Source organism: Mixophyes fleayi, chromosome 1 (assembly GCF_038048845.1).
Source record: "Mixophyes fleayi isolate aMixFle1 chromosome 1, aMixFle1.hap1, whole genome shotgun sequence".
Taxonomy (NCBI): domain Eukaryota; kingdom Metazoa; phylum Chordata; class Amphibia; order Anura; family Limnodynastidae; genus Mixophyes; species Mixophyes fleayi.
In genome coordinates, this window is record NC_134402.1 from 141,906,634 (window position 1) to 141,921,966 (window position 15,333).

The following is a 15,333-nucleotide window of genomic DNA, read 5'->3' on the forward strand; positions in this document are numbered from 1 at the left end:
TTTTTATAGGCTTTGGTCGAAGATATAGTGGCTGTAGGGTGGGATATTTTCCAGCCACTGCTGTTCAGCTTGATTGGAGCAGAAATATCTGTTTCCTCCTTGAGGCCAGAGACTGTTGGTAAGTATTAAGTCTAGTGGAAAAAGTCAACACATTTGAACTACATCATTCATCATCATTTATTTTATTTATATAGCGCCACTGATTCCACAACGCTGTACAGAGAATGCATTTACATCAGTCCCTGCCACAATATAGCTTACAGTCTAAATTCCCTAACATACACACATACACAGACTAGGGTCAATTTGATAGCAGCCAATTAACCTAGTAATACATTTTTGGATTGTGGGAGGAAACCAGAGCACCCAGAAGAAACCCACGCAAATACGGGTAGCACATACAAACTGTATATAATCTTTATCAGGGAACCTGTTCCTGTGAACTAATACTTTCCTGTTCAGTAGAGCATTATTCTTTTTTTTTTTTTTTTAAAGAATAACATTTAAAAGTTAAATAACATTTTCACTTTACCTTCACTGCTCAATAGCAAAAAATGTCTTGTGTGTCTGAACAATTAAATGATTATATCACAGCAGTTACTTTCTATTTCATAATGTCTTTATATTGATATGGTCACTGTGTGTCTTTATTAAATATTTTTGGTTTCACTAAAACCATATGCAATATTTCTATCTTCATATTTTCCATTCTTTGCTTTTGTGTGAAAATATTTTTTTTGCTGGAAAGATGATCCAATTATTTTTGGAATTTTACAACATGTAAGAGGTGTTCCAGGTTATGCTGTTCTTCCTGGCCACTTCCTATTAGCTGTGTAACATCACCACAACCAATAGGGAGCAGCTACCCACACTCCACACTGTCCTTATGTAGATTTCAGGCTAGAATTGAAGCATAGAAGCGATGTCCGGTAAGTGGGTGTGGTCTGCTTAATGAGTAAATTAATTTATGGAACACAATAAGGCTGAGGAACAGCTGTAGTTCCACCTAAACACATTGACTGAGATTACTGAGAATAAACTGGAGGTTTTGTTTAGTCTTCCGCTGCATAAGTTTCTCCAATGCAATTAGAATTTCTGGAATGTTGAGCTATTCACCTGAGTAGCTAATCGCCAGCTTGGAACGACTGTTCTAGAGATTTATCAGGTTTGATTCAAGTTTGCAGAGACTGGGATCAGTGGGAGGAACAGCACTGGAGCAAGCACATGGACACAGGGCAGAGTGGCTCATTTTTTTCGTAGAATAGTTTAGACTTGCAGTAGAGACAGGCAAAATAAATAACCAAATTCAGCCTGAGATAGGACAACAGAAAACTACGATTTATTCCCACAGGGCTCCGTTTATGCGCCAGTATGTGCTCATGCAATAGACCAAACCCACTTACTTGCCATCAATTAGCTTTAAAAATATAGTGTATTTTATAATATAATTAATAAAAATGGAACTAAGCAATTTGTTAGGAGCACCTCTTACAACTAAGTAAAAGTTTGCTAACTGCTTTCTCTGAATTCCAGGGTTATGTGTTGCCACACTTGGAATTGCCTTGATAGTACGAATATGCTTCACTTTCTTGATGGTGTCCTGGGCAGGTTTTGAGATGAAAGAAAAGATATTTATTTCTTTGGCATGGATACCCAAAGCCACAGTTCAGGTATGAGCTATATATGGCACATTAAATCATATCTATTTCACTGTAACACTGGATGTTAGTTCAACATTACTTCATCATAGATGATAGAGTGTTTTAAAGTGCCCATACACACAGCACATTTGAGGGGCCAGTTTAGAGGTGTCCGCAAATGGCAGCATGCAGAGAAAAAACCAACAGACTTTCTGGATTAACATTTGATTATCTAGAGACATTTGACAGCTTTATATAATAATAATAATTGTCCCTTTTTATAATTTTCCGCTGTGTTTCATGGGTAGGAACAGGGAAGGTCTAGTGACTAAATAGTTACTTCTGGATCTTTTTTCCACCTGGCATGTAAAGTATTGTTTTTGAAAATTGATAAATGCTATCTGACAGTCAAACAAGCAATATATTTTAACTAGACTTTAAACTAGTGAAGGGAAAGTCCTTACAAGAGGGCTCCATGCATGTTGGTACTCAAACAATTCGTGTCAAGAGTGCACACAAGTGCCAAGAGCAGAGAGGGACTATTTAATTGCTCTTGAAATACAAAACAGGCTAATAAGTAATGTGCCATCCATTCATAAATTACTCCATTTGTGTTATTCGCAAACAAGAATCCCCTTTGCCCTTTTCTGCCTGTTTCTTCTGTTTGTGCCTTCTATGCCCTCTAATTATTTTTTTATTTACTTTGCTTTGTGTCCTTTTGTTTTTCATTTATCCCATTCAAATATATTCCTGTAACATTCATGCAGATAGCTCTCCCTCTCAGTCAATGCATGTTCTTATTATCTTTCCTTTATTATATTTCTATTTTGTTCCCTATGTTTGGTTAGAAAGTGACTTGTGTTAAAATGCACCTCATTATACCATTTGTGTTTTTTATTCAGGCTGCTATTGGCTCTATAGCCTTGGACATGGCAAGAAGCATTGGCAATAAACAATTTGAAGAATATGGCATGGATGTGCTAACCGTAGCTTTCCTAGCAATTCTAATCACAGCACCCACAGGAGCTCTAATCATTGGCTTAACAGCACCAAAAATGCTCCATAGATCAGATGCAAGTATAAACCCAGAAGTATATGATGGGATGGAGACCGGGACAGAAATCTCTACCCCTCTGTGAGAATGGTGTTCTCCTCTATGCTGGCCATCGGGGATTTTTAAAGGAAACTACTCATTTTTATAAACTCATTTTTATGAACCTGCAGTTCACTGATATTGAATAGAAATATTGCTGTATTTGTATGATTGTAAATGTAAAACGTATTTAATGGACATTTTATTATATTGTAAGGAGTTCTTATATTTACATACATATGTACATAAAATATAGTTTATAGACATTGTCCATGTGGTAAAATTACTTATAGAACTTTCCAGGTACAAGGCTTTCTACACGTTTTAGGTACTCTGTTTAATAAATGCCCATATAAAAACACTGGAGAGCCAAAGAAAGCAGACAATGCAATGTGTGAAAAATATCATTTATCTAATAAAAAAGTGTAAATGTCCATTGCAGTAAAAACTAGACAAACTTCACTGGATTTAAATGTTGGTAATGTTATATTACCTTGTGTGTGGTTGTCCCTCAATTGAAGAATGTTTTGTGTCTAGTGAAGGTACCAGATCATTCCCTAACTACCTAGATCAGCACTTCAGTGTACTGTACAGGCTAACAAGTGACACAGTAAAGCTGGGTAAACACCTATGCGATTTCTGTAATGATTGATAGTCCCGATGAGCATGCTGATTCATGTGTACACACCTACACAATTTACCGTCAGATCTGTGATCTTCATATTTCATAACCATCTGCTGAAAGATCGTGACTCTGTACACACTCTACAGATAGCTGCCTACACTACAGTCGCATGTGCCTACACTACAGTCGCGTGTACGTACATAATTTGCCTGCCATCTTTGATCGTGATTTTTAGGAAGTCTTATAAAACCAAATCAACAGATGTGATGTGGTTAGGTAGGATAAAACATGATTGTAGGAGTGTACACACTCTTGCAATATCTGACCAAATGGTTGTGAATCATGTAATCTGCAGGATAATTGCATAGGTGTGTACTTAGCTTTAGACCGTGGCCTGATGGAATGTACAACCCTTGTTTGCTTATTTAAACAGAAATGCCCATAAGAACATTTATGAGCAGGTTGGACTTGACCTCTACACACAATGGAAGCAAAAAAATTGTGTGCTGAACTACTAGTCATGAGAATAAAGCCATCAACTAACTATGAAACCATTACATTACTGAGACATGAGGCACTTTATGCATCATTACTCAGTAATGTCACTTGTTCCTAAACTGACTACATCTAGACCGTCGGTGACAAGCCCATTTTATTGCTCATTCACATAGTGTTCCAGTGTGCCATGCAGGTATAGGGATCACTGATGCTTTTGCCAGCACACTTTATCCACTTACATATTTGAGTGCTGGGCACGGTGTATGGAAGTTGCACTTTGTTGTGCCCAAATGTGAATGTGGAGGTGCAACACAGGAGCGCTGATCTGTAATGAGCCATAAAGTATTTCCATAACTAACTGACTGGAAGTAGCTGTGTTAGCAGCAAAATGGCTGCTTCTATTGTGTGTTAGTGACAGGTCCACTTTAAACTTTATTATAAATGTTATGACTATTTTTATTTATACAGACACAAGCCAAATATCCTGTTATGTAGGCACATTTGGTAATAACTGTTTTCGTGCTGCATACATTATATGTGCAGTCAGTATACACGTTATGGACCTTTTGAACTTGTTGGCAGTAAGAGGTAAGTTAACAATGTACTGTTGGTTTTGGTAATGTACCTTTTGTAGATGAAACAATGATGATCCTTAAGAAAACTTCCATGTACAAACATTTGTAGGCCAATACTCAGGGTTTTGTTGTTGCACTATTGTTGTACTCTATAGTCTGCAGCCAACTATACGTAAGCATTTATAAATCAGTCTTGGATGAAAACTAGTGGTGAATACATATCATCATCACCATTTATTTATATAGCGCCACTGATTCCACAGCGCTGTACAGAGAACTCATTCACATCAGTCCCTGTCCCGTTGGAGCTTACATTCTAAATTCCCTAACATACACACACACACACAGACAGATAGAGAGAGAGACTAGTGTCAATATGATGGCAGCCAATTAACTTACTAGTATGTTTTGGAGTGTGGTAGGAAACCGGAGCACCCGGGGGAAACCCACACAAACACGGGAAGAACATACAAACTCCACACAGATAAGGCCATGTTCGGGAATTGAACTCATGACCCCAGCGCTGTGAGGCAGAAGTGCTAACCACTTACCCTGGCTAGTGCATAGGGGAAGGGGGAGTTGGTACTTTCTTTTGGTATTATGGTAAAGGTCTTGTTTTAAATGTATAGTCATACAAAAAACAAAACAAAACATTTTTCTCTATAAACTTTTTTTGTGATTACAATTTTTTTTTTCACAAACCTAATTCAGCTCATAAGATATACCCTTTCCTTTATTACATTGCTTATATTGTTAATAGGGATAACAAATACATGTACTTTATTGGTGTCTGGTCTATTATTTAGGCCATAATAAAATGTACGTGTGTGTATTTATTTATGTACTTTTTAACTTTATTAAAAAAATATATATTTTTGTTTTCAAACCCTTATTTTTAATTTTTATTTTTTGTAGCATGTATTAACGTGCAATGCCATATACTTGGGTGTTGAAGACATCCAAGTCTGAGGTACAGCTTGCAATCGGATTCTCTTTTATTAGGTGCTCTGTGGACGAGAGAATCTTTTGTTTTGTCAAACCAGACCAGTGAAATGATATAGGACATATTTTCAAGAGACGTAAGCCGTGAGCAAGAAAAATGATTGAGTAAAAATCCTTAGGTCATGATAGATAGTCACATTATATTATCATGTGAATCATAGGTTTAATAATCAGACCATACTCAATGTCGCTATATATATATAGATGTGCTCAGGTCCTGAAATAAACTCTGCTTCATCGGAAGAAGAGCAAATGTATTACCAGACCAATTGAAAATAGCACCTGAAGTCTGTCTCGTGTGTCTGTGTGTATCGCGCCTGCTACCTCTGTGGAGCTGGTGGGAGCTATGGTGCAGCAATGGATGTGCTCCCTCTCGATACAGTGCCGATATAAGAAAGTTCCAAGGAACTAGGCAACCATAAGATCTGTAATGAAAGTCCTATGTGTGCACACATGGCTAATCAGACATAAAGAGAACAGAATTTACTTATCAGTAAATGTCTTTCTCTGAATCCATAGGGAACACTGGAAAGTCTTGACAATGGGGTATAGAGTGGTGTTTGCTTGGAGTTTATTACAATAGTTTATTTGAAGTGTTGACTATATCCTCTCTATGACCCTCCTACAAGCCAGTTTAGTACTGTACCCCAGAAGAGACACTTAACCCATTTTTTGGAAAGAGATTAATAAACAAAACCAAAGATACAGTTACTTGAAAACATATAGACAGAATTAGACAACACATAATTGATACATGGCTAGAAAAGGCCCAGCGCTGGGTGGGTGCCCAGTGTCCCCTATGGAATCAGAGAAAGACATTTACCGATAAGTAAATTCTGTTTTCTCTTTCATCCATAGGGGACACTAGAAAGTCTTAATAATGGGGATGTTAAAGAGCAACCCTAACGGAAGGAAGATCTCTGGGACCCCTGCAACACTGAACGGCCAAATTGAGTATCAGAAGTCGACAGCGTATCAAATTTGTAGAAACGCAGGAAGGTATGTCTTTCCGACCAAGTGGCTACTCTACACAGTTTCTCAATAGAAACTCCTCTAGTAGTTGCCCAAGAAGGGCCCATGGATCGAGTGGAATAAGCAGCAATAGATGGCGCAGGTGTTCTTGATGAAGCCACATAACCCTGTTGGATAGTAAGACGTATCCACCATGCTAAGGTCTGCTTAGAAGCAGGCCATCCTGGACGTTCTGCGTCATATAATACAAACAGCGCATCTGTCTTGCGAACTGTTGCCGTTTTTTCCACATATATTCTTAGAGCTCTGACCATATTCAGAGAACGGACTGATGGAGAATTATCCTCCAGGATAGGTAACACTATCGGTTGGTTAATGTGGAAAGCTGATACAATTTTTGGAAGGAACCCCAACTTTGTTCTTAATTCAGCCCTGTTATTGAAAAACACAAGATATGGTGACTTACATGACATGGCCCTGAGATCCGATTCTCGCCTTGCTGAAAATAAGGCCAATAACATGACCACTTTCCATGAAAGATATTTCATTTCTGTTAACTCAAAAAGGCTCAAACAGGGAAGACTGGAGGAAGGATAATACCAACGTCAGATCCCATGGCATAGTTGGTGCAACAAACAGGTTGTAATCTAAAAAAAAACCCTGTAAGAAGATCTGTACCTCTGGGAGAATTGCCAGTTCCTGTTGAAAGAATATAGATAAGGCTGAGACCTGCACTTTTAAAGATCCCAGTCTCAATCCTCCCTCAAATCCTGCATGTAAAAACAAGAGGTAGATACTTACCGACCCTCGCTCCATTTTATATATGATTTCCAGATTCAATGGTAGTGTTTTGATGTGACTTCTTTCCTTGCAGTCACCATAGTTGTAATGACTGATGATGGAAAACCTCTGCGCCTTAGGATTGCCCTCTCAATAGCCATGCCGTCAAACGCAACCGCTGTAAATCTGGATGAACTAGTGGACATTGCATTAGAAGGTCTCTTCTTAGCGGCAGAGGCCATGGGTCGTCCAGAAGCAGGTACTGAATGACTGAGTACCACACTCTGCGGGCCCAAGCCGGCACTATCAGGAGTATTTTTACAACCAACCTCCCGATCCTCTTGAGAAGACGAAGCATGGGAAAAGGAGGGAACACATACCCATACTGGAAGTGCCATTGAGCTGGCAACACGTCTACTGCCACTGCCCTTGGATCCCTTGCTGAAGCACAAAACAGTGGAAGCTTGTAATTGTGTCTTGATGCCATCAGGTCTATTTGCGGTAGACCTCACCGACTTACTAGGTATAGAAACACCTCTGTGTTCAATTCCCATTCCCCTTAAAGAATGTCCTGGTGACTTAAATAGTCTGCCTCTCAGTTTTCTATCCCTGGTATGAAAACTGCTGATATCAACTGTGCGTGATTCTCTGCCCAGCGTAGAATGTGACTTGCCTCGTTCATTGTACATCTGCTGCGGGTTCCACCTTGGCGATTTATATATGTGACTGCAGTCACGTTGTTTGACTGCACTTGAATAGCCCTTCCTCGAATAAGGGACTGTGCTTCCAGAAGAGCATAAAATATTGCTCTGAGTTCCAGACAATTTATTGGTAGATTTCTTTCCTGCCGCGGCCAGCGACCTTGGAAAGTGTGACCCAGAGTCACTGCTCCCCAACCTCTCTGACTCGCATCTGTGGTCAGGTATGGTCCAGTATGATACTCCAAAAATTCTGCCGCTCAGAAGATGGCTTGACTTTAGCCACCACGTGAGGGACAATCTTGTTTTCGGAGCCAAGGTCACTGACTGTTGAAGAAACCGATGAGATCCTGTCCACTGGCTTAATAAGTCCAGCTGCAAGGTCTGGAAGTGGAACCTTCCATAGGGTATGGCTTTGAACGTAGCCAACATCCTCCATAGAAGGCGTGTACATGTGTGGACAGACACCCTGCGGTGTTTTAGTATCTCCCCTATCATATTTTGGATAGCTACCGCCTTGTCCCAAGGAAGGAATATTCTTTTCTGGACAGTATCCAATATCATCCTTAGAAATCTTAGAAGGTATCAGTTTTGATTTTTTGAAATTGACCATCCATCCGTGTTTTAATAACAAGTGATGTGTCAGCGAGATGTTTCTGAGCAGGATCTCCCGATTGGGTGCCTTTATTAGGAGATCGTCCAGGTATGGAATTATCATAACTCCCTGAGTATGAAGCAATGCCATCATTTCTGCCATTATGTTGGCAGCTCCTCTGGTTCTTCCTTTATATCTGGAAGAAATCCGAAAGGACCGAAACGATTGTGCAGCAAAGCTTTTACATGGAGTTGGAGTAGCTGATGGCAGAAAAGTGGATCTTCCCCCCGTAGCCTGGGAAATACATTTATCTAGCTCTTCCCCAAACAACATTTTCCCGTTGTATGACAGAGCTTCTACTCCCCTCCTAGAACCTCCATTAGACTGTCATTGTCTAAGCCAGAGATTCCTGCAACCAGCAACAGCCATAGCAGATATGTTGGTTCCGACCATACCCACGTCTCTAGCTGCTTCATCTAAATAGGTATGGTCTGTTAATCTTACCATAGCCTCTACTACATCTCCCTCAGTTACATCAGTTTTGAGCTAAGTAGCCCATTCCTCTACAGCTTTGTTGATCCATACAAATGATGGGTCTCAATTGTACTCCAGCTGCTACATGCATATTTTTAAGGATGGATTCTAGCTTCCTGTCTGAACCACTGGAGCAAGCTTCCTCTTGCCATCAGAACTTCCCCAATCTGTCCAGCTTCAAACGGTGTTTAAAAACCCACCTTTTTCTTAAAGCTTTCCAGTCTCCCACTTAACTTCCTACCTGTTCTTCTGACTCTTCCCCTTCATTCCCCTTCCCCTAGCCTTCACTCCCTTTCATTCCCCTCCCCCTATCCATTCCTCCTTCTCTCCCTCCCCTGTGTCTCTCTGTCAGTCTACCCCGCCCCTTAGATTGGACGCTCCTTTGAGCAGGGTCTTCTCTCCTCCTGTCTTCTCCTCTTTTAACTCTGCTCGCCAGCTTCCCTGCCTTCCTCCTTGACGACCCTCTTCTCCCGTCCCCTCTCGCTCCCTCCTCTTCCCCCTGGGGGTCTCACTCTCATCCGTGCCCTCCCTCCTTGGTGCCGTTGTTGGCTGACCTTCCCCTCTCCCCGCCCCGCTAGCTGTGCCTTGAGCTCACTGAGTTACTGTGATTATTGTTTACTGTACTGTGCTGTCTCACCTCGTATTGTAATTTTGTTTGTCCCTGTACGGCGCCGCGGACACCTAGTGGCGCCCTATAAATAAAAATTAATAATAAATAATAATAATAATAATAATAATAACCATTCCTTAACGATGTAGCTCCCGGTACTGGTAAAGTAATTTTCTTTGACAACCTAGATACAGAAGAGTCTACTAAAGGAGGTGACTCCCAGTCCTTCCTATTATCCTTCAGAAAGGGATAGGATGCCAAAAAACTTTGAGGCACCGAGAATCTCTTATCTGGCTTTTCCCAGGCTTTGCAAAATGCTCATCTAGTTCAGTAGACACTGGAAACATTACAGCTGACTTTTGGTCAAAACCATTGGCTGAGATGGTCCTGGCTCAGGCTCACTGACCTTAAGGACCTGGCGTACCGCCATTATCAAAGCCTCTAAACCCTGTGACACTGACTCTGACCCATCCTGGTCAGGAGGTCTGTGTCTGAATCTTGAAGAGATTCACCTTTTCCATCAGAGGTAATCTCTCACCATCAGATTCATCTGAGTGTAACACAATGGGCAAAACTCTCTTTTTAGCCACAGAATTGGCATGAGACACAGAAGCTGCCGGAGCCACCGAATACACTATGAGCTCTACCCTGTGTACCAGAGATTGAGCCCATTCAGGCGACAAATCTGCAGGTTGCGACCTAGATGCTTCTTTCATGTCTAGAAGCGGCTAATTCAGCTGTCAATGCTGACATAACCCTGACCATCTGAGCTACCCACACCATGGTCGCCTTGCTTTGAGGGGGAACAGACTGTGGACTAATAAGACGTACACAGACTTCACAATATTGTACAAGATCACCCTGTCCCGTAATGAACTTAGTTTTTACACGTTCTGAAGACTACAGATTTTTCGGTAATCTTAACTGCCCCTTTCCCTGCCATGCTTTTTAACCACAGATAACATACAACAGAAAAATACAGTGAAAGGAAATGCAGGAGAACCAGATAGAGAGGAATACCAAGTACACACTGCGTCTATATACATGCAGCGTATGAGACGCACTTGGGGCTAGATTTACTATCAGGCGTGTTTGTAAACCCGCCGAATTTCGGCGGGTTTGGCGGCGGTTTAGCCATCGCCGGATTTACTAAGGCTAAACCCGCCGTCCAAACGACCAGAAAAGATGTTTTCAAACCCGCCTCTGTATACATCGCCATGACGGTTTCAACAATGTTCAACATACAAACAGCCGGATTTACTATTAGGGGGTTTATAAAGCCGCCGGAAAACCGCCATTCAATAGACCAAAATGAAAGCGCTGCTTGTGAGCGGCGAGATTGCTCAAACAGTGTGCTGTTTCTGATATTTGGGCAATCAGAACAGAAGGAAAAGGGCCATTTCATGTACAAATTTTTTTACTTTGGGATTGTATATGTTAAAAGGCCAGTGTCTTGTAATTGCAGTGTTGTTTTGGTTTCTTTTTCTCTTGTGTCTTCCCACCATGCAATTTATTTACTGATTTAGTAGAGGTGTGTTATAGCGTACCTTTGTACTTTGGTAAACTAGATTCAGGTTACTAGAATAATCGGGTTGTGTGGCTATGTATGCACCTGAAAAGGGGTCTGAAATTATCCTGGCTGGCTGTTTGATACATAATCTAGCAATACATCAACTTACCCCACCGATTATTGCAGTAGACAGTGAAGAAGAAGGGGTCCGTGTCACATCTGGTGATGTGCAGAGCACAGAGGGCGGAAGGGAGATTAGAGACCGTCTAATTGCAAACTACTTTACTTGTAAGTACATAGTATGAAAAACATTTTTTGCTCAAAAATGTGTTTTATGTGAGTGCAATTTTAGTATTTTATTGTAAATTTTTTGTACATTGGAACCTTTAAAAACAGGATAGTGTGTACTCCTCATGTGGTAAATATGAACATCCCTGGAATGTGACAGTCAGAGGTCAATGTTTACATGAAATTAGTGCATAGTTGTTAAAAAATCAGAATACTCTTGTTTAATGTGCAGAAAAGAAAGACTGACACAATAGAAATTTAACTGCATTTATTGCAGAACACAATAAATAAAAACGTATAATCGTTATAGAAACTTGACAAAACATTAATAAATAACAAACATTGTGCTAGCGATGTCTTTTTGCAGGCATATCGCTATGCTTGGTGCCACTCTCTCCCCTCCCTCGCCCACCCCTGGTGCGAGCACCTCTCCTTGGAGGAGTACTCTGTAGAGATGTGGTAGGCGTGCTAGCGGCACTGGTGGAGGCCGATGAAAAAGGGGCCGGCAAGCGGGCAATCAGTTCCTGCTGGAGTTGGCCTGCCAGCCGGATAACGTTGGCATTCCCCTCGCGAATGGAGGAATGCATGGCGTCCACAGACCCAGACATTTGGGCCAGCTGCACATTTGTCTGCTCCAAAGCGCTCGCCAGCCGGTTTATTGCAGCAGGGATTTGGCTCGTGGAGCGGTGTATTCGCCTCAACTGGGCCGCAATTTGTGACATGTGCCCAGTTTGCCTGTCCATTAATAATGTCTGTTGCTGCTGGAATGCGCCAATAGACAGCGCCATTTCTCTGGCTGGGTCCATAGGTGCAGGTGCAGGTTGCTGGTGTGATGGTTCAGCAGGGCCAGGTGAAACTTCCTGGAGGCCAGACACAGGGGCATCCACTGTTACCAGGGTGATGGTTGTTAGATCCTCTGGCTCAGGGGACATTTCCAGGGACTCCGCCTGAGGTGGCTGGTATGAAGAGGGCCCTGTGTATGAAAAATGACGGTAAGTATATAGTATATAATATGTTTGTATATTGCATTCTGAACACTGGATAGGAAAGAATAATCTTTAGCAACTACAGATTCTTTCACAATGTTTGCATTCCTGATTTCTAGTCCTATGCTACCTGCTTACGGATGCACTTATTATCCTTTTAATACCCATTATCATTAGGACTGTGTAGTACATGCTGGGTTATTTTGACTAAAGTGCATGCTATCAAAAGTGGAGATGTTGCCTATAGCAACCAATCAGATTTTAGCTGTCATTTTGTTGAATGCAATAAATAAAGTAAAGGTATATTCTGATGGGTTTCTATAGGCAACATATCAGTTGAGTAAAATATAGCCCTAACTTCTCATTGCAAACAATAAAAAGAAAAAAAAAAAACAACATTGACAGCAACATTTGCACAGAAAATCAAGTAACTCCATTATTTCTCTCCTAAACAGAAATCACGCACCTGCTTGCTCGTCTGTGCCCGAATCTCTCGCTGAAGGTGGAGGTGTAGGTCTGGCACTGGGACTGAACTGCGGTCCTGGCGATTCTGGATATATTAGAAAAAGCATACAATGTATTTCCAGAAAAAAAAAAAATCCAAATATACTGTTTATTGCACAAATGTGTTTACAATTTTTTTTTTTTTCTATGAGAAAAAAAAACCTTTACAAACTATTAGAGGCAAATATACACTTTGAAAAAGAAAACAAAAAATAAAAAAAAAAACGTTTGCAAAGAGAAAAGCAGTTTTAAAAAGAGAAAAGCAGTTTTAAAAAGAGAAAAGCAGTTTTAAAAAGAGAACAGCAGTTTTAAAAAGAGAAAAGCAGTTTTAAAAAGAGAAAAGCAGTTAAAATACTGTTAGGGTAAAAAAAACAAATAACTCACCAACTACTTGGCCAAAAGAGGGCGAGTCGGTGTCCTGGACATTTATGCCCTCTACAATTTCTGCCGGCATTATCTGGCGCAGCTCCTCCTCGTACGTGGTGTACTCCATACGAAGTGGGGGGCCACCACCCGTGCGCCTTGTCGACCTCCTTTCCTGGGCCATCTTCTCTTTAAGCCTCCTCTTAATATCAGAGAAGCGCTTGCGGCAGTGTGCCACTGTCCGCTTCAGTGGGCCCACCGCGTTCACGGCATCACAGACTCTCCCCCACAGTTGGTGACGCCGCCTTAGAGGAGTCCGGGCTGCCAGGTTCCCTAGGATGACCTCGTAGCAGGGAATGATGTTGTGCACCAACACACAATTCTCATCATGTGAGAAGCGCACATTCCTCCCTGTCTTGGTCTTCCTGCCCTGTCCTGTCTCCTCAACCTCTCCCTCTCCCTCCTCTGACCCCTCAACCTCCATCTCCCTCTCCTCAGCCTGTTCTCCCCTCCTATCTCTGGACATTTTTACCCAGAAGACAGAAAAACACAAAACACTGAAGGACTTACAAACACAAAGAACAAACTACACTACCTACAGACACACTCTCCACACAGTCACACACAAGTAACACAGACAAAGGACAAATACAAAAAATACAAGACAGAAAATAAATGAGAAAATAAATGTACAAAACAGGAAAAAACCACAGGACTACTCACACTTCAAACAGATATCGCTCCACCAATCCACCAAACTCCAACTCTCACCAACTCTCAGCAAACCACTATCCTCCAAACTCCTCTCAAAAAACTCCTCAAACCCCTATCAAAGAAAAAGTGTCAGGCCAGTGGTTTATATAGGGCTTGTGATGTCAAATCTCCTGATTTTTAAAATAGCCAATAGTAACAGGCCAGGAGACAGGTGTAATTTTCAAAAAAACCGCCTTTACACAAAAGCGCCGTCATTTAAAGCAAAAGCGCCATGTTCTATTCAAAGCCGCCGGCGGCTTTGAGCATTACATCCCGCCGTTACATCGCCGGCGGCTTCGAATTGAAGCTGACAAGCGCCCATTAGTAAATCCGGCTGTTTGCAATGCAAACACGCCGGAAAACCGCCGCGATGCATGGCGGTTTGAAGCCGCCATGCATCACGCCTGATAGTAAATCTAGCCCTTGGTCCTTATACTGTGACACCGTACTCACAGTTTTACTGCTAACTCACTGCTCTATCCCCACTGTTCAAGGGCTTTGAGAGTGATCCCGGCTGGACGGTTCGTGCTGAGAAGGGACTGCAGCGAATCTGCCGAGACCTTTACCGGAGCTAGCGTACTAGACCACCTCCCCTGGAGAGAGGGACTTTTATATCTGCGGCCGCCCCCAAAACATGCTCCTCCCACTTTTGGGGGTTTTTTTGTGCACCTGTGAACCACAGCCTGCCCCGACTTACTAATTCCGATCCTCCCACTAGCATAAGAAGTAGGTGTCCTCTGACTACTGCCATATCTAGCGCCACAAGGTTATTTCTTATTTGTATATTTTGAGAGCTCTTTATGGTGCAGAAGACTCAGACACTTCTACCTCAGAAAAAGGTACATTTTTGCACCAGCTGTAAGCTAGCAGATTGTGTTCTTTTATTGAGACATGTTTTCTTCTAGGGTGCAGTCTTTTTACGGGAGCAGAGTTGGCAGAGCACCTTAATATGCACATGAGCAGAACCCATGGGGCTAAATTTATCAAGCTGCACATTTGAAAAAGTGGAGGTGTTGCCTGTAGCAACCAAATCAGATTCTAGTTATAACTTTTTTAGTACATGCTACAAAATGACAGCTAGAATCTGGTTGGTTGCTATAGGCAACATCTCTACTTTCTCAAACATGCAGCTTGATAAATTTATCCCATGGACTCACTGATGCAAATCCAAAACCTTTTGTGTTGTGCATCTAGGCTCTCAGAGTTAGGAGCAAATCCAGCTGAAGGCTGCAGATTTGTAACATGTTGTGATGTATGTGGTGCACATGTATTTTTTCTCCATGCATGGAAAGTCAATTTTTGAATGT

The 15,333-nt window shown here is 41.6% G+C and overlaps 1 protein-coding gene across 1 annotated transcript in view; it reads left to right on the plus strand.

Moving 5' to 3' along the window:
• SLC9B2 (solute carrier family 9 member B2) overlaps window positions 1-5,254 on the plus strand; it is a 41,904-nt gene extending 36,650 nt beyond the window's left edge. The window contains exons 10-12 of the mRNA XM_075200990.1: window positions 10-118; window positions 1,534-1,670; window positions 2,543-5,254. Coding sequence (XP_075057091.1) covers window positions 10-118; window positions 1,534-1,670; window positions 2,543-2,779 — 483 coding nt within the window. The 3' untranslated portion in view covers window positions 2,780-5,254. The remainder of the gene's footprint in view (window positions 1-9; window positions 119-1,533; window positions 1,671-2,542) is intronic.
• The last annotated feature ends 10,079 nt before the right edge of the window (window positions 5,255-15,333 follow it).